The sequence below is a fragment of the Puntigrus tetrazona genome, chromosome 2, assembly GCF_018831695.1.
Source record: "Puntigrus tetrazona isolate hp1 chromosome 2, ASM1883169v1, whole genome shotgun sequence".
In the NCBI taxonomy this organism is placed as follows: domain Eukaryota; kingdom Metazoa; phylum Chordata; class Actinopteri; order Cypriniformes; family Cyprinidae; genus Puntigrus; species Puntigrus tetrazona.
Genome location: NC_056700.1, coordinates 5,780,535 through 5,803,493, shown reverse-complemented (window position 1 = coordinate 5,803,493; position 22,959 = coordinate 5,780,535). Strand labels below are relative to the sequence as shown.

At 37.2% G+C, this 22,959-nt stretch overlaps 2 protein-coding genes across 3 annotated transcripts; one reads left to right on the top strand and one right to left on the bottom strand.

The window, feature by feature from the left end:
* Positions 1 to 2,622: 2,622 nt before the first annotated feature.
* si:ch1073-184j22.1 (erythroferrone) lies at positions 2,623 to 9,268 on the bottom strand. Of its 2 annotated transcripts, XM_043223413.1 has the most exons (9): positions 8,806 to 9,268; positions 8,089 to 8,319; positions 7,729 to 7,845; positions 7,361 to 7,475; positions 6,140 to 6,267; positions 5,759 to 5,870; positions 3,742 to 3,832; positions 3,552 to 3,630; positions 2,623 to 3,102 (listed from the first exon to the last, which is right to left on the bottom strand). In XM_043223413.1, the coding sequence occupies exons 2-9, from the start codon at positions 8,224 to 8,226 to the stop codon at positions 3,004 to 3,006; spliced, it is 879 nt and encodes a 292-aa protein (XP_043079348.1). In that variant the 5' UTR covers positions 8,227 to 8,319; positions 8,806 to 9,268; the 3' UTR covers positions 2,623 to 3,003. The 2 variants fall into 2 exon arrangements, with proteins under 2 accessions (XP_043079348.1, XP_043079339.1); XM_043223404.1 differs by having other exon boundaries at positions 8,089 to 9,268.
* Positions 9,269 to 10,349: 1,081 nt separating this feature from the next.
* On the top strand, positions 10,350 to 22,421 carry mfn1a (mitofusin 1a). Its single transcript, XM_043223247.1, is given in 17 exon segments — positions 10,350 to 10,464; positions 13,704 to 13,839; positions 14,124 to 14,286; positions 14,728 to 14,852; positions 15,147 to 15,255; positions 15,737 to 15,844; positions 16,062 to 16,215; positions 16,520 to 16,587; positions 17,158 to 17,279; positions 17,463 to 17,589; positions 17,999 to 18,103; positions 18,991 to 19,093; positions 19,214 to 19,446; positions 19,558 to 19,680; positions 19,799 to 19,995; positions 21,247 to 21,381; positions 22,100 to 22,421. Coding segments are annotated over 17 exon segments (2,193 nt in total). The 3' UTR covers positions 22,170 to 22,421.
* Positions 22,422 to 22,959: the final 538 nt, after the last annotated feature.

Sequence of the window (22,959 nt, the reverse complement as noted above, 5' to 3'; positions counted from 1 at the left end):
AATGTGGTTTCAGTATTGATCAATGCTTGTTAGCAGTTAGAAAAAAACTGTAAACTTATGCGTTAGAAGAAACCTAGGGCTGATAAATGAAAGGCTCAATGGACATGATTGACATGATTGGCTCTGCTTGAATTTCTACAATATGACGTGCATAAGAAAAGACCTTATCTCAATATTTTTTATTTTTGTCACTTTGTCAAGACCACATGTAATAAATCTACATCGATATGATCAAAATACAACAAAATGTCCATACCGTGTCAAACACCAAACCTTAACCATCACTACCTTAACATAACATATCTTTAATGAAATTCAAAAAGGGATCTCAGGAGCTACTGAAGGTTTTAAGGGAATCTTGAAACTTAATTTAACTTTAATTCAAATATATACAGTGTGTGTGTATATATATATATAAATATATATGTATATATCTTGTATCTCGTATCCATATTGTGAGTAGGGGAAGTGGCACACTTCTATTTGAGGAGAATGTTCCTTCTAACTAACAGAGTAGTAAAAGCAATCACTTCAGCAATGGGACAAGAGTAAGTGTTGTATGGTGGAACACCAACAACAGCTGTCAAAAAGCTGGGACTCGGTTCAAGTACTTTTCCGTGTGTCAAACACGTTGGACCAAAAGGATACCAATCAAGGGCCTGACCAGAACATGTGCACATGATTTGCTGGAGCTTGTTTGCAATGGTTGCAAACATCATTCTTTCTGGAAAAAATGAGATAATTATGCATCTGTCAGTTGAGCTCTGTAAGGTGCCTTGCATGCATGCATGACCCCTGTTCATTTGAAATAGGAATAGGAAGGTCTTGTTCCCAAATCTCTTTGAAACGCTTTAAAAGATCAGGTATCAGAGTATTATTCAGAGTCATAAACGACTGATATAAAATGTTTATCATTTGGTTTTAGATTTAAAAGTGCATATTTTGGGGATGATTTGGCAAGAGAGGGAACAATTTCGACACAAATTTAATTTTAAAACGAAATAGGTGACTACTGGGTAAGTTAAACCAGGAATAAAGTAAACACGCTCTCTTTATACAAATGCCATGTATACCATTACATGCCCATATGTGAAATGTCCAAACATAATGGTTAATAGTTGGTTAAATGGTTAATACAAAATAGTCATATATAAAGGCACTCAGAACATTTGTAAACCGAATCCAAATTCTAAGTGAATTTTTCACAGCTGGATTAGAGGTAATTTTGCTGATTACTAACAGAAGCTGAGTAATGATAACAGAGCTTAAATCATATTCTGTTGACAAAATTTCAGCATGAACCCAGGCTGTGTAATCTTTGGGTAACTGAAGGTAATTCCAGTATAAAATCTTACTAACATTACATACCCAGAAACAGTGCTGGAAGTTTGGAAGAGACAGGCCATCTTTTGATTTAGGAAGTTGAAGAATAGATATTTTTAAATCCTGGTGGTTTATCTCCCCGAAGGAATGGCTGTATTTTACTGTCTACTGTCTACGTATTAAGTTATTTTTGTTGTGGTTGTTGTTCTTATTCTTGTTGACCTCTAGATATTAAAGAACTGGCCATGTGACACAAGGTGAGAAAAAAAAATCTCATGTTGTCATTCATCACCTTTATAATGCAGGTTTATTCCTCACAGTCTCTCTTTTAATAATGTGTGTTTAGTGCTTTTGGCAATGTTTTGTTGGTGCTGAGTGAGGGGAGAGAAGTTTTAGACATGCTTTTCTTGAGGGGGTGAGTGAATGTGCTGAAAGCAGAGAGAGACCGCACGGAGTGGAAAACGTCAAAATATTTAAAATAAAAAAGATGCGCTAAAAATAAAATATAATTTATTTTTGGCTGAAAGCCTGCTATCTTATACAATTAACAGGAACCAAATTGTCCAACTATATATTTGGATGAAGTTAAGTGTGTTTGTGTGTGCCAACCCATGTGTTTCTTTGTGTGTGTGTGTGTGTGTGTGTGTGTAATGAGACACTGCTTTCAGTAAGCCCATCAAGGGATAAATAAGCATGCCATTACCATACACTCATTTATCTTTCTGCACATTATTTGACAGCAAACCATCCTTGTAAGGTATTGCCGTCTGACCACAAATGCTATGCTAGATGTTTCCCTGGAAGGTATAGCAGAACAGAGAGAGAGAGAGAGAGAAACAGGGTGGGTGGGGGCTGGGTGGAGGGCTCAGTGCCAAACACCAGGCGCCACGCTTCCAGCATGATGACCTCATCCCCATCTACTACTAGAACATATTGTCTACATTCATCTTCACTTAATGTACTGCTTGTGTCTTCGTTCATGCACAATAAGCTTTATTTTTTAATTTTTTAATTTGTCCCTTATGCTAGAATTCTGTAGAATCAAGACCTAAATAAGCTGCCGCTGTTGCTTCTAGCTTTTAGTTTTTCACCCCACTTACCCTGAAAATGTGGTGGTGGTTACTTTAGTACTGCCATCAATACAGTTCTATTTTCTGAAATGGGAAGTTATTAATCGCAAAACATTAGTCTTTCATACAACATGAAGCTTCAAATGCATGTTGAGACACTTTCATCAGGCAGTAACAAGAACTATTCATGTAAATCTCTGTATTCCCTGAAATAAATTCCCAGAGCATGTTTCAGCAGTTATGGAAGCATTTTATTGCAAATATACACAAATATCAATTTCCTTTCAAAAAGCAAATACAAATAAATAAAACTTCAGCCCTGTTAAGAATGGAATGTATACACATACCACATGGAAAAAATACATACACCTCTATAAACAGAGTTTAAATGTTGCTATTATTTTGGAAAGAAATAGCAGTGCAATCCTGCTGCCCTTTGCAACGGTGGTGATATGCAGAGTCTCTTTTAGATGCTTGAAAAGAGTCCTCCTTTTTATGAAATTATTATTCTAATATGTCCTGAATACCTTACCTAATAATGATATGTATTTCGTCAATACTGTAAAAATGGGCTTCTTTGTAGTCATTGGTTTGGGTTTTGCTTGTGTCCTCATACTCCAATAAGAATGCCAGAAAATAGACTGTCTTGGAGAATTGTCAGGGCTGAGCCTGTCCCATTGTCAATAAGAATAGATACATACTCTCCAACCTGTGAAAAAAAATCATTATCATGCTACGTTAATCATGCTATTTGTTTGTTTTAGGGGATAGTAATATAGTAGGGTTATAGTATATATATATATATATATGTATGTATATAATATAATATGTAATGAAGAGATATTCTTAAATACGCACTCATTCAGTTGTTGAGCTGTCATAACAGTCATAACTCATAAAACATGAATTGCCCAAAAGTAAGCATCACATTATTGAAAGAGGGCAGTAATGCATATATATAATATATACAGTTTTGATAGGGATTGATACGTTAGTTAAGGGTCCTGGAGCAAAAGATGTCCCTGTAGCTGAACAAAAATAAAAAAGTGGACATTTGCTAGACATGTATTTTCAGTCAGCATCATTAGCACAAAACATTTCAGTAACCTGTAAAAATCTTGTTCTGTTAAATGAGCTTACTATGTGAGTCAGTAATACCTGTAGGTAAAGAGTCCCGGTCAGGAGAACGCTGAATACTCCTCCTGTAGAGCTCACTCCAGTCACTGTCTCCAAAGACCTGCATCATTATAAACACATTAATCATGGTTTAGGACTCATTTGCTTGACTTATTAGAATAACAGTTCAGACTGTCAGTGCTATTGGTGATAATGGACCATTACTACTTACACATTACTTTGACAAAGAGACTCTATACATATTGAGGCCTTAACACTGTCCCTCTGCCTTGCATGAGGCTTTTTCTGAGACTCGTTGGATTCTAAAAAAACAAAAAACAAAAAAAAAACACAGATGCATGATGCATAGTTAAAGGGATTGTGACAGGAGATGTGTTCAGTGGTACTAGAACCCCACCCTGTTCCACTGAGCTTTATCTAAGGGACAGGCTGTTGGATAGACCACACACAAGTAACATGATGCAAACAGGAATAAAGTATTACTTCAGCTAGCAAAATGATGCAATAAAGCTTGTTTTTTTATGTATCGGGAAAACTCTGTTACCTGGTACATATTGTTTGGCTTATGTATATATTCATTGCTGGTTGTCAAGTATGCATACTTCATGAAATTTGGACGCCTTTTGTGATTTTTTTTTTGGTTCGTTTTGTTTTGTTTGTTTCTTCTATTTCTGTGACCTGAGAAAATTAGAGTTCTACAAATGGTGCCTTTCTCATTAAGTTTGAAAGACTTGCTCTGTTGTCACTACTGATCTTCAGAGCCACATTTTGCAACACTGACACTGTTATTGAACTAAACTGAATTAACCCTGAAATTACACATGCTGAATAATAGCAGTCATTTGTAGATTTCAGTTTCGTCTAAATCATTGTTGCACAAAGCGCTATAGAATGTAAGGTGACTTAGCCATAAGAGTAGAGAAACCATCAGCTAGATTTGTTTGGTGACTAGATGGATGGAAATGACGTTATTAAAAGACAACATGACAAATCTGTATTCAAACTAATTCGCTACAGCAAACAAACTATATTGATTTAATTTGTGAGCTGTTAAGTCAAATTTCACAGAACTTTCCAATTGCTTACGTCATTCATTCTTGCCTGTTAACATCATGTCAGTAAATGCAAATTGTTGTTACAGTTTAGTCTACAGTTTAGTGTGTAGACTAGAGCTAATCAGCTAGTTAACATGTAACAGACAGTTAAATCAACAAACCATATTAACCTCCTAAATCACTGTTTGTTAAAACAAAATATTTTGAACATGCATTCAAAAGCAGAATGTGTACTAAAACAGATTTCAATCACATTGGATATGATACTTTTATGGCTCATATGCCTTTTATGGAATTTCTTTTTACTTTCAATGATGCAGCATAACAGGTTTCATTTGATAAAGCAATTTCTCATATATATATACTCAGATTAGCATAAGACAAGCTTGTAGGTACTAATAATTACCCATTAGGCATGGCTGTACAAGTGTGACAAAAATTAAAATTAAAATAATAATAGTTTCGGTTATTATTTACTAACTCACATGTTGTCCCAAATCTGTATTAATTTCTTTCTTGTACTGAACACAGAAGAAGATATTTTGAAAGGTGTGGGTAACCAAACAGTTGCTGGTACACACTGACTTTGACAATAAGAAAAAAAAATACTATGGAAGTTGCTGTAGAACAGCAACTTTTTGTAATCTAATTTCTAATAACAAAGATAATGCCAAAGATTTTTGGCCTAAAACTTTGTATGCTGTTCTTTTTATTGTATACCTTGAAAGGCTTTTTTGCAATAGAGAATTAGATTAGAGCTGTATTGCTCAGGCAACTTGTAAAATATTAAAACCAACATGAAAAAGAATCATGGTAAAATTGTGATATTTCTGATAAAATGGTGATATGATATTTTTGCCATATTGCCCACCTTTAACTTGTTCTACATTTGTTTGGCCTTGTTCTATAAAACTTAAAAATTCTGTAGCATCAGTGCTATGTACAAAAAAAATTAACATAAAGCCCTGCTTTAGGGAAAGAATGATCAACCCTATATCTGGAGGCCAAAGTTCAGCTAGAATAGAGATGGAGCTAAACTCTGCAGGACAGTGGCCATTCAAAAATGAAGTTGCTGTTTTAGGGGTACATATACAAATACTTTTGAGAAAGTTATGAAACTATCCCAGTGACAACATAGCCAAAACCTAGACAATATAGCAATATAGTACCTACCCAGTAGTAGACTAGCTGTAAGCTGGTAGAAGCCAGACACTGGAGCTGTGTACCGGCCACTGCTGGCGTTAAAGCCCTGTCCCCTCTGATGGAATTGCTCTGTGTTTGAGGGCTGTGGAAAACACAGAAATCGGATAATTAAATATGCCATTGCCAGTCTCTTCCATTTCCAATCCTTCCCCACTGCTTGCCAGTCTGTTTCACCATCGGCCAAAGCTAACATAGCTGCTAAATCAATACATCTAGAAGTTAGTGCTTCTTCAGAGAAATAAAAGCTTCTTTTATAGTTCACATTTAGTTTCACAGCTCTAGGGCTGCTAAGTCATGGTTATGGATACGAGTAAATTATTTATAGTTTGGAAAGGATTGTTTTCCACTTACAGTATTGAAGGGCTGGAGCTCCTGCAGACTCCGCCGGTGGACCATCAGGTTGTGGTGCAGTCGGCAACGGAAAGCTGTGGTCACACGAGGGGTTTGATCGCAGAGCAGGCAGTGACTTCCTACCATATCTGTGTGGAAAGGTTGTAACAGGGTTGTTTGGAATAATGTAGGGAATTAGTTCTTTTGTGCATTTGACAAAGGATTCGGGACAAGGTGTATCCCAGTAGGCTAGGCACCTTCTCAGAGCCTAAAACATGGAAATATAGCTAGAGGAAAATATTTTGGATTGTATTTGACTGACATTTGGCTGCATATAAATCCATTAAACAATCTCACAGTGAATAGAAGATGTAAATATTTGGAATGGTTGAATCTATGTATGAGCTGACAGAGTGGAAGAAAGTGTGAGGCAACGAGAATGCTAGAATGTATGAACGTACGGCGCCACTGCACTTTTCTGTGTGAATAAGAGCCTTTATGTTTTATATTGCTGTCAGAACAGCCTGCAGCTCACAGTACCAGAGCACAAACAGACCTGTGTCTGCTTTCCTGGCAATGGTCCAACACTCATTCCACACACAAACATGCACACACACACACACACACAAAATCTGGAATCTGTGGAATTCTTTGGCCAGGCCAAGTCAAATCCACGTCCTGGAAAATTACACCTATTAAGAGATCAGCCCAGCCCACAATCAGACTAGCAGCCTCCCAAACAAATGAGCATGACAACACATATTCCAAACATCAAGCAGTTCTGAAAGTAACTTAGCCCAAACAATAGCAAAGAGCTGTTGGACCATAATAATAACATATTCATATGTTTCACAAAATTTTTTAAATAATTTTTAAGTAACTTTTAAAGCAGTTACTTAACATCAGTTCAGCAGATTTGTGCACCTGCATCTGGTGTCTTTTACTTTTAGCGTGCATTCATCATGCTGACAAAACTATTGATTTGAACTGAATCTTTAGATTATGCACAGTGTAGCTCAACGGACCACCTCAACACATTTTATATCTGTCTCTTAAAATTTTAGCTTATGGGGTTTTCTTCTAAAAAGCTTTTATGAATCAGGTGAATTAATAAGAAATGCATACAAAATGTGTAGGGCAGTGGGTACCAAAAGTTGTAGGTCTTGGTTAGGTCTGACAAATGAATGTATCATTACATTTCTTTTCTGCTTTCTGTCTGGCATGATGGGTAATGGTGTATACCTTTCAGTTTTACTTGGAAGTCCTCTATCAACTCTGAATGATGAGGCAGTAGAGGGCCCGGAGGACCAGGAGGCCCCTGGGGACCAGGAGGGCCTGGTGGACCTGGGAGGCCATGCTGGACATGTAGAAAATTTCAAGTTACATTACATAAAAAGAGAAATCCAGGTGAAAGAGCAGGCCCTTTCTGAAATGTTGTCACATAGGCCTCATTAGTTGTATCTGTGTGTGTGTGCTGTGCTAAATCTGTTTCCATACTTCTTTACTTCTTAAAGATTTTGTTCAGTATATCTATATGCACTTATTCTATGTATTGATATTATGAATCTTTAGCATGGTATGTAATGCCTATACATTGGATCAGAAATTACCTTGGAGAGTTTTTTATTTCCTTTTGATTTCTTATTTCCACCCTTGTTGGAGTTGTCCCTAAAGACTATCCATGTCCTGTGGGGACTCACGTTGGTTATGTCAGAAGATACAGTATCCTGTAAAAATTAAGCATTTCAGAGCGTCACCTATGTAAGCAAACTTTTAACTACGGCACATATATAATCTCTTCCTGTAGAAAGGAACTGCTTTTCAACAGTGAGGTCATGTTCTCTACAATGTTTGTGAATGTCTAATGGTTGTCATACCCTAAAGGAAAAATTCAGAGAACCGATTTACATGTGTACTGCCTTAAAGCCTTAACAGGTGAATAGTAGGTGTGTGTATCAGATTTGACTTACAGGGCTCTCGGTGCTGACTGTATTGTTTTCCTCTTGGATCTCCAGACTCTCCTCACTCTCTTGTGTGGTGCAGGTAGACAGCAGTAAACTCAGCAGCAAGGCCAGTAGTGCCCCTCTTGCCCCATTCCTGAGCTTCATGCTGCAGTGTAGGTGAACTTCTAACTCACTCAACTCCTTCTTAGCAGCTCAGTGCACAATTTCCATTCCAACACAGAGAGGTGACCAGAAGTCCTGTAGGTAACACGATGGAATCGATCCTTAGTTCAGAAGGATATCCAAGAGTGGAGGTGAGAAATCAGAGTGCTGCTTCTTCAAAGCATAAATACTCTTTAGGAAGAATCCTCTAATGGTGGCTCTGGATTTTGAAAAAGATGATTTGGTCTGTGATCTACTAATGTTATACTTTAATTCCCAGGTGATTTCTGACATGGAGAAGAAATCGGTTCTTAGATCAGTTCATATTTTGGTGGATAGAGTGTTCAGAGTGCCAAGAGAGTTGTGCGCAGGGCCTCACCATGCTTCTACCCATTCACAGTCAATCCGTTCCCTTTGACAGCCAAGATTCTGTATGCCTCCTGACTACAGTCTAAACTCTCTAAGCTCGAGATGTTCAGCCTATGTGTTACAATCACAATGTGGGTGTGTATTCCATAAATGAATGCGTGTGTGCGTGTTTGTTGATGGTTAGTGTCTGTTGCTCAGTTGTGGTGTGATTACCTTTGATAAACCCTGTGTGTGGTATTGTCAGTCTCTCTCTGTGGGTGGTATCTCCACGTCTTCTTTCTGGTTTTAATAATGTTTGATTGTCTTCTGGTCTCCTTGGTGCCTTTGCACAGTTCCGTGTGTTTATATTTTCGGTAATTCCTTCAGTGATGAATATTTTTTTGGTTGAGGTCCTCTTTGCCAGACTCCAGGTTATTCCAGATCTTTGTCAGTGGGCACTCAGAAAGGATCACTCTGTTTTGAAGGTCTCCTTTTCGCGCTCCACTCTTTTTAGCTTCCTTTCAGACCAGACTCCTCCTCTTTTTCAAGTTTGTGCACTCCTCCTCCTATCTGTTGCTGAATCTTGACCTGTCATTTTGTCTCTTTTTCAGCCTCCTGGTCATTTATCTGACCAGCTCTCCTTGTCTCTCTACTACAGTCAGTTTCCGGATCCCTTCTTTTGTTTGTCTTGTGTTTAGCTCATTCATCTGTCTCTGTCAGCACTTACTCTCTCTGTAATCCTCAGCTGCAGGGTCCTAATGCCTCTTTTTATGGGATTGCAATCAGATGTGCTTCTTCAAAGACGAATGAAAATGAAAATCTCATAGATGTAAAATGTCAGAAACAGAAGGAGTATAATGTTCATTTAGACTCTGTCCTAAATTTGCAAGCAGTGAGAGACATTTGGGTGTGGCAGAAATGTGCATTTCAGATATGCTGAAAAGTACTGTTAAAAATATGACAGTTAGGAGAAAGGTTGCACATTTTTTATGTGGCAAACCACCACACCTCCCTCTTTATCAGTTTTCTGCTCTTGCTTTTCCTGGCTGAGAGAACAGCATCTGTGTGGTCTTTAGACTAGACAGTACTGTGTACAATACTAATTAAGCTTTTAAAATGCTGGATTTTAAAGCCCTATTAAATATAATTGTTTACAAAATTCAAAAAAGGGAACACCAAATGCTTTGAAAAAGATCAGGACAATTAAAATTAGAAATGTTTGCCACACAAACCTAAGGTCAACATTCAGAATTTTCAGCTTGGATCAATGTGTTTTGACAGCATAAGGGTGATTGTTAATGATTCTGTTAAAACCACTACTGCAAAATTGAATACAACATACACTTATAAATGAGAAAATGCATAAGAAATATAGCCAACACTATCTAACTGATACTGAAAATAGCAGTTTGTGGTTAGAGACAGGTGACAGAGATGTCTGCTTAATTAAGTCCTAGATAAGAGGATTTGAGATCACCGTTCCTGCTCTGTAAAGACTTGCTCAGTATTGCTAAATCTCATCAGACAGTCTCAATATCCTGTACACAGACAGACTTCTCTAATAGTTACAGACTCATAAAAGATGTTTTAGAAAAGGTTTAATTTCCTTTTAATGAAAATGCTCTTTGACCTAATTTGAGAAATGGCACAACTTGAATTTGTACTGCTGTAATTCTGTTCTCTAAGTAGGTGAGTACCAAAGGCTGCCTGTAGGTTAATAGATTGTTATGTCACCATGTTTTATAGACATGTTTTTACTGTGCTTTCAGTGTTTAAACATGGAACAGGACAATGTTTCACCACTTCAGCACTTTGTGGTGGCAAAGAGAACAATCAGTGCTGTGTTTCACCAGCTATTGGAGTATGTTAGAGATTGTTCAGATTTTGTAGAAGGTAAGGACAAAATTTACAATGATGTACCATTACATTGCAACCACCTATCTAATATCCTGTAATACCCACAAAACAGCAGCGGTGAGGTATTAATTTGGTGAGATGTTGCTAAATCTCCTGGGGTATGAGGTACCATAATGAAAACAGCAGGTCCTTCAGTTCTCGTACATTGGTGGTGATAAAGCATGAATCTGCTTTTTCAAGTTAAACCACAAATTTTAGAAATTAAGGCAATACCACAAATTCACCCTCATGTTCCTCGAATCACTCCTTGGCAGATCTGGCAATATGGCATGGCGCAACATCCTGTTGGTAGAGGCCATGCCTGGAATGGGTGCACTTGGTCAGCAACGATGTTTAGATGACAGCTGTCAGGATCTGTGCTTTTGAGATAATGGGGCTGAAAATATCCCAAGAAAACATCATCCACAGCATTACCAATCTGTGTCTGCACAGCAATGCAACCAGGTGTCCAGGTGTCATAGGCTTTTGGTAATCTGAGCTCAGCCGTGAACTTGATGCACCAGGAATCTTGATTCGTCAGACCAGGCAACTTTCTAATCATTCACAGTCTAATCTCAGTGATCTTGGGCCCATTTAATTTGTTTCATTCATGTAGTTAGCTTGTAGTCCAGCTGGATAGTGAGCTGGATGCAGGCCCATACGAAAAAATCTGTGGTAATCAAAAAACTTTGGTTACCATTTACTTCTATGGAATTTTTTGCAAAATATCTTTTATATTTCACAGAAAGAAGAAATAGAATTTGGAATGACATGAGAGTGAAAATGGCAGAACTTATGGCACAACCATCAGTTTTGGGTGAACTATCCCAGGTAAAAAAGAAATATATTGTCTTTTTCAGACATACTTAATTATACTAAACTAAGCACATATTAAACAATACTGTATTGTGTTAAAATGGACCCACTGTGAGTATATTTAGTGCAATTCAGGTGTATATTTTAAAATACATTTACAATTTACTTTTAATAATTCATGAACTACATTTAGAGAATATTTGAAACATTGTTTTATTGTACTTCAAGTACATTTCAATGCATTAGCATTACACTACTAGTAGCTGATTTTTTGGTATATACACGCAAACACACTTTGATATCTAGAAAACTTTAATGTATTATATATTGTTGTGCACATTCAGAGTACATAAAAACAAGTACAGCAGCATACATACCCTTGTGAAAAATACTATTATTTTGGAGGTGGATGAGGAGATGGCATAGAGATGAAGGCAGGATATGGTAAAGTGATGGTGATGATGCCCTGGTGGCTTAGATGGTGTTTGACACATGGCACAGACCCAGAATATCCCAGTGCTGACAACCCAGGGTGGAGATGAGGGAGGAGCCAAGATGTACATGGTAACCGCTGCTGGCATCTGGGGGCCGAGAAATATAGACAGAGTTAGAGGATCCGAAGGCATAGACAGAGTAGCAGAGCATCCACACAGGTTCTTGAGACCTGGGTACAGGCACAGTGATGAGCATCATTAGTGGAGCGAGAGGACTGAGGAGATGCTGGTGTGACCAAGGACCTGTCACACCAGCCCACTGCAGCCACAGAAGTGGAGGGCTGGAGGCAAGCAGGTGGCCTGCAAGTCTGTGGCAGAAGTAGAGTGATGACTGACCATGGGGGAGCCGGTGGGACAAGGTCACTTTTTTGAGTATGACCTGCATTTTCTGCAACTAAGGGCTTGCAGTTTTTGAAGACTTCATTATCACAGAGTCTGTGAAGGGGAAAAAGAATTGATATAAAACTAGACAAAAAAAGTTTTGCATCCATGATTGAATATATTTATTAAATTGCATTGATATTTATTAAATTTTGTTTACACCTCAGTTTACCAGTTTACAATATCCTCATCAAGCTTGACATGAGCGTCCATTCTTATCCTCTTGTTTGTTGTGACGGTACAGCACTCTGAGTTACTAACACTGAACATAAGATTAGACATAGCCCAACAACAACTCAACAACAAAAAAAGTTCAAACTCACTGATGTAATTTGATTCATTATAAAGCAATAAAACAATCTGTGAGTATTTCAGGGTATGCTAAAAAAAATGAAAGGAAGCACAGATTAGCTATACATAGACAACATTTTTCATCCAAGACTGATCCAATCACCCTCCATTAGGCCTAATTTAAACATCTCTATAACAGAGGTGTTATACTACAACCTCAACATTCAAATAACCTTACTATTCTTACTATGCCTTTGCTTGTCTCTGCAGACCAGTCTTTCAGATGCTCTTAAATAGGAGCTGATCTGAAAACAACAAATGTTAATATTTCTCTCTCTCACACACACACACAAACACGCGCGCACACACACACACACACACACACACACACACACACACACACGTACATACACACACACACAGAAAGCAAATGATGATTTGTTTTCTGTTTGAGAAAAACAGTAGCTGAGTACCTGGTCAGTAATGTAGTCAAAAACTTTCCCAGCCTCAGCAGTTCAGCAGAGGTACTGAATGCTTTCTTATAATCAACCTTTCTTACAATTTGGTCTTTCTTCTTATCTGTAATGAGAAATATATATTAGAAAATAAAGGGGATAAAGTGGTCAAGCTTGAACGTATATAAAACACTACCAAAGTTGGCTGATCAACAAGACAAAGTAATTCTATGTTCATAACATGGTTTTTAAAGATAATTACACATAAAGACACAAATACATGCACAAATTAATTTGCAAATAAATGAATGTTAATATGTTTTACATGTTATGAGTATTTGCAAAAGCATGATTGCTAGTCCTATATTTTCTTATTAATTTCACCTATCAGCAGAACAATGACCTCAAGCACAGAGTTAAGACAGGAGTGCAGGAGCGGCGCAGATAAAATCCAGACTTGAACCCAAATGAAAATCTATAAAGAAACTCAAAAATGGCTCTCTACCAACAGTCCTCATTCAACCTGACTAACCTTAAAAGAATTTGTAGGGAAGAATGGCATAATAAATAAACAAAAATCCCAAAACCAGGTGTGTGAAAACATCAAACATTTCAAACATATATAAAAAAGCATTTTTGCTTTGTCATTATACAGTATAGGTCGATGTTAAAAATGTTTATAGCATATTAACATAAGGCTGCAAAATAAAATATGAATAAAAATATAAAACTTCATAACAATCAGCTAAGTCTGATGCTGCTTTTTACTACATGATGGTATTTAATTTGTGGTACCCAGAGACGTGGAGGAGTGAGGATCTTGAGCATGTAGCAGAGGAAAAACAGTGTCTGCAGATCCAGGCCTGCTCCAGGAAACTAACCGTCATCAAAGATGTGCTAGCCCGCAGACATATGAAGGTGGCCTTCTTTGGCAGGTACAACTATGACTAATCAAAGTTTACTGGTATCTAAACCAAATGGTTACAACATTCTAGCATAATGAAATGGATTATTGTTTGCTGCAGCTCTTCAGCTGTTCAACTAAGTTTTTTTGTTTGTTTTTGTTTTAAAGTAACTTTATACAAATCCATAAGTGAGGCACAGAAAAATTAATCTGTTTTTTTTTTCTCTCTTTCATCTCTAATTTGGTTTGAGCTCATAATCAATCAGACAAGCTAAATAGAGAGTTTGTTACTGGGTGTTGTATGTTGTTTTTCAGGACCAGTAATGGAAAGAGCACAGTAATTAATGCCATGCTAAGGGAACGGGTTCTGCCCAGTGGAATCGGCCACACCACTAACTGTTTCCTGAGCGTGGAGGGCACAGACGGGGAACATGCCTACCTTACCACTGAGGACTCTGAAGAAAGGAAAAGCATTGAAGTATGGTGCAAGTTTCCAGAGTTTATTAAGCTTGTAAACTACATTAATTTGAGTTATTTTTAATAACTTGTAAAGTATTATAGTATGGCATAAGGACAGTTTTGGAGTGTATGATAATGTATGCCAATTTTTTATCAAATTAAAAGTTACATTGTTTCTAATGCCATGGTAAGTTATGAAGGACATATTTTATCTACCTTGTCAATAAAGTAGTATCAGGAAAGATCCACAAGCTGGGACTCGAACTTGGGATGCCCATAGTGCAACAGCACCATATCCCCAAGGCATTTTACACAATGCAATTTTTTTCTTATGTCTCTATGATGTCTCTATAAAAATATAAATAACGTGTGCATAAAGTTGTTACAGTTTTGTGGTATGATTTGACTACTTTGTTTTCTAGTGTCTTGTTGAGCATTACAGTTTGTCTTTATCATACAGACAGTCAATCAGCTTGCCCACGCTCTGCATATGGACAGAAACCAAGACTCAGGCTGTCTGGTCCGAGTGTTTTGGCCCAAAGCTAAGTGTGCCCTGCTGAGAGATGATCTGGTCCTGATGGACAGGTATGGACCCCTCTATGTGTTGTCAGAAATGAATTAAAGTTTTGCAGGACAGGTTTGGCAGACCTGGACTGTTGTTCATGTGCTTAGCAGATACGTAGACTTCTGCCAAGGTTTGCTATGTTGTGAAGGGTAAAATCACAAATGGACAGTGTTGTTCTAGGTATTATGGGTGGTAAAACGCTACTTGGTTTACAGGAAAACTTGTTTCATTTTCTGATCTAGTTAGCAATACAGAGTAAACCATGATATGTAGGGTGATGAAATATTAACACTTACACTTCTATCACTCTGCAGCCCAGGCACAGATGTCACATCGGAGCTGGACAGCTGGATTGATAAGTTTTGTTTAGATGCTGATGTCTTTGTGCTTGTGGCCAACTCTGAGTCTACCATAATGAACACTGTAAGTAGACAAACAGAGCAACTAATCACTACTCAGTACTCAACATACATAATAAATTTTTTTCTTCATTTATTAGTATCAGTCAATAATGGGTATGTAATAGTGGGTTACACTTTATTTGATAGTCCACTTTAGACATATATAGTAACTATAAGTAACTTTGTAACCACATCAACTAATTCTCATTCGTTTGCAACTCCACGTCTACTACCTTTCAGCAGGGTAGGTTTAGGGTTAGTAGAATAAGTCAGCATATACTCGCAAAGATTCTTTTAGTCAGTATGTTGTATTATTGTGGATCCATCAAAATAAAGTGTTAGAAGTTATTAAGCAGACAATCTACTAATACTTGAAAAATAGATTATTAATAATTTAATATCACTAAATGATTATCCAATTGTATGCAGTAAATTATAATGTTGTGATTACCTTCTTTGACCTGAATGTTCTTGTTTTTCTATGTTTCACTCTACTTCAAAAGGAGAAACACTTTTTCCACAAAGTGAATGAGCGCATTTCAAAGCCCAACATTTTCATCCTAAATAATCGCTGGGACGCATCTGTCTTAGAGCCAGAGTATCTGGAAGATGTAAGTTTTATTGCATGTGACTCATAACAAGTGCTGCACACAAAACCGCAGATTTTTGTCTAAGTTATAATTTTCTTAATAATAATAAAAATTATTATGTATAGATTTCCCAACAGTGCTTAACAGTTGAGAAGTTCATGCATATTCACGTATAAATAGATATGAAAATATATTGAAAAAGTTTAACTATATCTGTTTATTTGTTTCTTATTTTTAGGTGCGGAAGCAGCACATGGATCGTTGTGTCAGTTTCTTAGTGGAGGAGCTAAAAGTAGTGGACCTTAACAAGGCACCTGACCGCATCTTCTTTGTCTCTGCCAAGGAGGTGTTGAGTGCCAGAATCCACCGTGCCCAGGGAATGCCAGAGACTGGTAGGCTCCACTGCTTTGGTCACACAGTGCATAGCCTTCTGTTTTTGACACTGTTCTGGAGGGAGACCAGGAAAAACTAAGCCTTGCCAAGTTAAAAATGAGTGTAACAACCATAAAACACTTAGAGGCAGATGCTAATAAATCTTGGAGTGGCCTAATTATATTGAGAATGGTATTTTAAGGTGCAACTTCAAGTGTGAAAAAACATGCTAAACAAATGGTCCATCACACATGCTTCATTTCACATTTTATATATTAGTGGTATTGCGGGGGACCATATAGGGCATGTGCTTTTTATTTAAAGGCGGTGCTTTGGCTGAAGGATTCCAAGAGCGACTGATGGAGTTCCAGAGTTTTGAAAGAACATTTGAGGTGAGAATGTGCTTAAACTGTGGTCACTGGTTCCAGGATAATCACTGTCTGACAATGAGACTGAAAACAATGAAGATTAAGAGGAGCTTCACGGAAAATGAGTCTTAGTCTTGTCTGCATGCTGTTTAGACTAGATGAGAATTTATGATGACTTTACCCAGAAATGGTGTGACGTGGTGACGTTCTCCTTAAGCAAGCTGGTTTGCGTCGATTCAGGCCATGTGCTGCTGGCTCCCAGATGTGTGAGATATTTGATGTTCCTCATAGATTCCAGGCAGCCATTCCTGTAGTGGCAATCCCTCACTTTGCGGATTTGAGTAGGTGAGCGTACCTCACATTCTTGGGACCCAGGGATGAAAATTCACAGTAATCTACGATGGCATTAATAGATGGGTCTGTTGTGAATCTCAGCCATAATAAGAGTGGATAGCAGCAAAACATGTCACTCATGTTGATAGGCCTAGATGAAATCATACAGTTGTAATCATGTTTTGATTAGTTTTAATCGTGACGTGATCTTTGATAAGTGGCCCACTGAAGGCTCAGGAACACACTTCATGGATTCCACAGGAATTTATATCACAGTCTGCCGTGAAGACCAAGTTTGAGCAGCACACAATCAGAGCCTGGCAGATCATTGAGTCGGTCAAGGCTATCATGGATGCCATCAATATTTCTTCAGCAGAAAAGAAGTAAGTTCCAAAACCTGTCTTCTTTATGAAAGAGGCTCTATTTCCAAGCTCTCAAAGACAAAAATTGGTACCACTGTGAACAAAGGCTCTTAGTCAGAAAAAAACATTTTGTTCTTTAACATGGTATTCTGTCTGTTGTTACAAATGGAATGTTCTGCATTCTGAATCTCTGTAAATCCATAGAGTATTCTCATTAGAAGAGCGTGAGGCTCTGATGGATCGGCTAGAGTTTGTGCGAAATCAGCTCAACTTCCTAACTGAGGACATCAAGGACAAGATAAAGGCCATCACAGAGGAAATGGCTGACAAGGTAACCTGCTAGTTTCACCAGTACCAGCATAGATGGAGCTCATGTAAGCCTGGGCAAGGCTACTGAAATTCAGTCATTTCTGGATTTTTGTTCAGTGGGAGTTTGTGCTGACTGAAGTCCTCATCATAAACAAAACATTTGCAGATGTACGTAAATTATTTTATCCAATGTTTGATTTTCCACCAATTGCAACCATAAAATCTATCCTGTTGGTAAGGCAAAGCTGGCTACTTGCTAAAAAGCAGTTTGACATATTAAGCTGATAACTTAGAGAAGTGTAGGCCTGTTGTTAAAGTGCCCCATAGCCATCAGGGAGTATAAGGCATACTTTTTTGGTTGAGTAGCATCTGTATCCAATCTCACGTTTTCTACATTGTGTTGAAAAGGTCAACTGAATTCTCACTTCTAGGTGTCCAATGCCATGGCAGAAGAGATTCGTTGCCTGTCTGTTCTTGTGGATGAATTCTGCTCTGATTTTAGCCCCGCCCTGAATGCCTTAGCCCTGTATAAAACTGTAAGTTAAAGCCAGATTATAACAAAACATGACCTTTTGAAGCATGAAACATATAATAATAAATAATAATGTTTATTTTATATGCTGCAAACTCATGGTCGCTTTACAATATCAAATAGATAAACCCAGCAGACCCAGCAGTTAGTTTGTAGCATGGAAATAACAATAGAGTAGACTAGTTGTGTGTGTAGATATATGTATATATGTATATATATATATATATATAATATACACACACACACATATATATATATATATATATATATATATATATATATATATATATATATATATATATATATATATATATATATATATATATATATATATATATATATGATACTAATATTTATGATACAATTTATGATTGCTAATATGCTAAGAACTTTATTTGGACAACTTTAAAGGCAGTTTGTTTTACATTTAGATTTTTCTGCACCCTCAGATTCCAGATTTTGAAATAATTGTATCTCAGCCAAATATCATAACAAACCATACATCAATGAAAAGCTTATTTATTCAGCTTTAAGATGACAAATAAATCTCAATTTTAAAAATCTAACATTTGTGACTGGTTTTGTGCTCCAAGGTCTCACACACACACACACACACACACACACACACACACACACACACACATATATATATATATATATATATATATATATATATATATATATATATATATATATATATATATACTTATATATATATATATTATATATATATATATATATATATATATATATATATATATATAATATTTTAAGTGTTATTACCTAGTGCTGTTTTTTGTTTGTTTGTTTGCTTTTGTTTTCTCAAAATAATAAAAATTATTATCTAATCATAAAAAAAAGAATATAATTGTTATCGTTTGCCTTTTGCAGAAGCTCATGGCCTACGTGGAGGAGAGAATAGTTAAGAATTTGGACTTGCGCTGTTCCAGCAGCATAAATGGCTATGTGCTGTCATCTCAGAGAGACATCATGGGTACACACTCATGCACAGTTTTCACTTCAGACACAAAGTCTCCAGTAAATGAGCTTTCCTTGGCAAATGATATTTTGGACTGCTCTTAGCATTGACGTCTTCTATCGTTATCATACCTAGACACTCTCCGTCCTCTGCTGCCCCCTGCTGCCCGAGGTCAACTACACCTCCCCAACAGGAAGTTCAGTATTACCTATGACCTGAACTTTGCCAACCTCTGTGAAGACTTTGCGGAGGACATCAACTTTCATTTCTCACTGGGTCTTACATTCTTGGTGAACCGTTTCCTAGGGCCTGGTAAAGCAAAACAAGCTTTGAGGCTATTGGATCAAAAATTGCAAGTAACTGTCTAAGTGTTTTGTATGTGTATGGAGGGGGTGGGTTGCACTTACTTTAATGATCACCAATAACAAACATATCAAACATGAACAGACCTAAAGTGATGTAATGTGCTTTTTCCACAGATCACCTCCTCCTCTGCTTCCTTGGGAACCCAAGCCCAGGAGGAGTTGGCTATGTCCATGGCAACAGGGTTGGTCTCTCTCACTTCCAGAGCATCAGTTGGCATGCTGGTCATTGCTGGAGTGGTAAGATATATCAAATTAAAAATTCTTTAAACTTCAGGTGCCAACTTCTTTCAGTTCAATAACATTCATTATAAATATAGTCATGTGAAATACACTTGTGTGTTGTCATTTTGGACAGGTGTGGCGTTCTGTGGGATGGAGGGTCATTGTACTTTCTGTGAGTGTATACAGTTTGCTATACCTCTATGAAAGACTGACCTGGACCAACAGCGCTAAAGAGAGGGCACTTAAGCAGCAGTTTGTGGACTTTGCCACTCAAAGACTACAGGCCATTTCACACATTATCAGCAGTGACTGTGGACAGCAGGTGCAACAGTGAGTGGCATACTTAGCAAAAATCATTTACTCAACCTTGTGCCATTCCACAGAAGATGTTTAACAGAATGTTCTGGCTGTTCTTTCCTCTAAATAGGGAGTGAAAAAATTACATTTGACTCCACAGCGCCATTTATTCGTTTTGTAATTAACAACACCCGGGTGGTTGCAAGCATATGCAAAATATGATTCTAAAGGTGCAGACACACGTCCTGATATTGCTAAATTCTATGTGTTCCTGGGTAAAAATATTTTGTTGACCCTGGAACGAAGTTTTAATCCAAAAAAATTATTTTTGATCATATCTCTACTCCTAAACCTAACGTTAATTATGAGTAATGATGCCTAAAATCTGAGGAAATTATAGATGAATGACACTGCTGTACAAGCAACCAAACACTGACTGTAAGCCTATACTTCACAAAAACTATAAACTGGTTGTTTAAATCTGATTGGTTAATCACAATGTTGTTCTAGGGTCAACAAAGATGGAACATGTCAAACTCAGCAATATCAGGTTCCGTGTGCAGGCACATTCATATTGTCAGTAAGTAAAGCTATGTTTGAAGCAAAGCTCACACACAAGTTGGACAATTCAGGAAATCTTGAACCTGTTGTGAAATTTGTGTTGGTAAAAGTTTTCACCCTCACAAAAAAATTGTGATCTCATTGATTCCTAATGAAATGATTGGTAAGCAATTACATCTAATTCTTACAACAGTGATGAATGCGTATCCAGTTACTTGAGCAGCATTTGATGAAACTGATGAAAAAAAGTTTACTGTCTATAGTCAATAGTGTAGAACTGTAAAGTCACTTTCTAACCAAGCAACTTTCAAAGTTCCCATGAACACCATTAGTATGTTGAGACCTATGAAATTTGCCAAACCATAATCAATCTGACCATACCTTTACTATACAAACACCATATATGATGATAGATGATCTGAATCATCCACTTCAAACCAAAATGATCCAGCTATTTAAATATGTCCATCAACTTTGCACACTGACTGACATGAACTTAGTAAAAGGTAAATTATGTGACACATCACCTGCCTTTCCCAGCACTTAATCATGGCAATGTTGAGTGAATATTTCATCCACAAGCTGACAGCTGTAAAGACAACGCTGCACTTCACCAGCCTGCATACAAACACATTGAGCTGTTTGAAATATTGGTTTATATGATGTGTAGGATGAGTGTGTGTGGGCGATGTGTGAAGGATGTGCCTCTCCGCGTTCTTGCAGGGAGATGGTGGCCGTATTTGCCCGCATGTGCCAACAGGTTGACAAAAGCGAGATGGAGCTTGAAACAGAGATCCGCAAACTCAGCGCCAGGATTCAGCGCCTGGAGAGTGTCCAGAGACACTCCAAAACCCTCAGGTAGAACAGTCATGATGTGCGTGAGAGAGAATGACAGCTCGTACGGGAGATAATTACCTTTAATTGAAAGCAAATCCTTGTCGATTGGTAATTCTTTAGGAGTTAGCACAACAAAGGTGAGGCAGCATCATATAACAGCATATAACAGTTTTCTGATTTACATTTTAAGCTATATGAACAAAATCAGCAGAATTTTCTTCTATGAAGATCAAGTAACTCTTAAACTATTTTTATCATATACAAATGTAAAAAAGTATAATACTCATATGTAATGTATTAAGTATCTGTAGACCTCAATACATCTTCAACTGCAAAAAAAAAAAAAAAAAAAGTAAGAGTTGGTAATAGCGCAGGCATGCTTGATGTGACAGGATTGGAGAATGTGGCTTTATTCAGTATCTCGTCCTAAAGCTAAAAAAAATCTTTCCCAACCAGATTAGTTTTAGTCATTGTGCCAGTTAACACCACTGAGAAACATTATTCAAACAGAAAACGTTAGCACTTAGACCAGGTTTGTGTGGCAGGTCTCACTCCAAACACATCAACACTAGCTCAAATAGTAAGAGTCCATAAAGCAAACTCAGGGGATGGTTCAGGAAACTCATCTGAAAAAACAGAGTTGTCATTGGTAATAAAAAATTTAAATTCAGAATTAGTTCGGAAATCACACACTTTAGTTGTAAGTGGTCTGAATTGATAACATTTGTTTTATTCCCAGGCATAAAGCCACTGATCTGGAGTCACAACTGGAGTCTTTTTCAGCTCAGTATCTGCAGACTCAACATTAACTAAAGAGGCAGGAAACTGGAAATGAGTAAGACTGTCCTCTGGTGCTCAGCACTGGAACAACCCACCAGCTGCTGAATGAAAAATGACGTGAATGATTTCTTTCAGTTCAAGATGTCCAGATGTTTAGTTAACAAACAACTAATTGTAGCAAAGTAATCATGTGTAGACAATCTCTTGATGAAAAGCATTTATTGGTTATGACAACAAATAGTAAAAGGTTTTACTGCCACTGTACAAATAAAAACTAATTTTGTTAAAAAATAAAATACAAAAGGATTCCACAGCAAGAGATCGTTTTCTGAGCTAACATGAAGCAAATAATACAAATTAGTTTTCAATAAAGCATTTAAAGTGAATTAAGAGGAATGTGTGTTAGAATCAAGAGGCAGTTATGTCTGCTGGTTTTATCTATGAAAACACACACACACACACACACACACACATACACACACCAGGGAGGGACACAAATTGCTAATGATTACTGAATAAGTGAATTAAATCAAAATCATCTGGCTTTAAATCAAATAGTTACAGCATATGCAGGATCATCCACGTATTTTTGTCCAGTAATCAGTCATTTTTTAGTACCATAAACAGAATCTAACATTATATAAAATACATCAAAATCACTATGAATCACACACACTTGCTTTTTGGTAAACCGCAGTTGGGTTGGTGACAGTCTTATTAATACGCTTAAAAGATTGCACTTCGGTTATCTGTGTCCTGTATGTTTATAAAAGGAAAAAAGTTTCTGTAGGGAGCGAAATCAAAGCTAATGCAGAGCAC

Excerpts from the sequence above, each read along its gene's own strand:
- si:ch1073-184j22.1 (XM_043223404.1), bottom strand. The coding sequence starts at position 8,226 with ATGAAGCTCAGGAATGGGGCAAGAGGGGCACTACTGGCCTTGCTGCTG. Across the intron at positions 7,476-7,728 it reads GAAATAAAAAACTCTCCAAG|CATGGCCTCCCAGGTCCACC; the intron begins GTAATTTCTGAT and ends CTACATGTCCAG. Across the intron at positions 3,103-3,551 it reads CCGGGACTCTTTACCTACAG|GTTGGAGAGTATGTATCTAT; the intron begins GTATTACTGACT and ends TTTTTTTCACAG.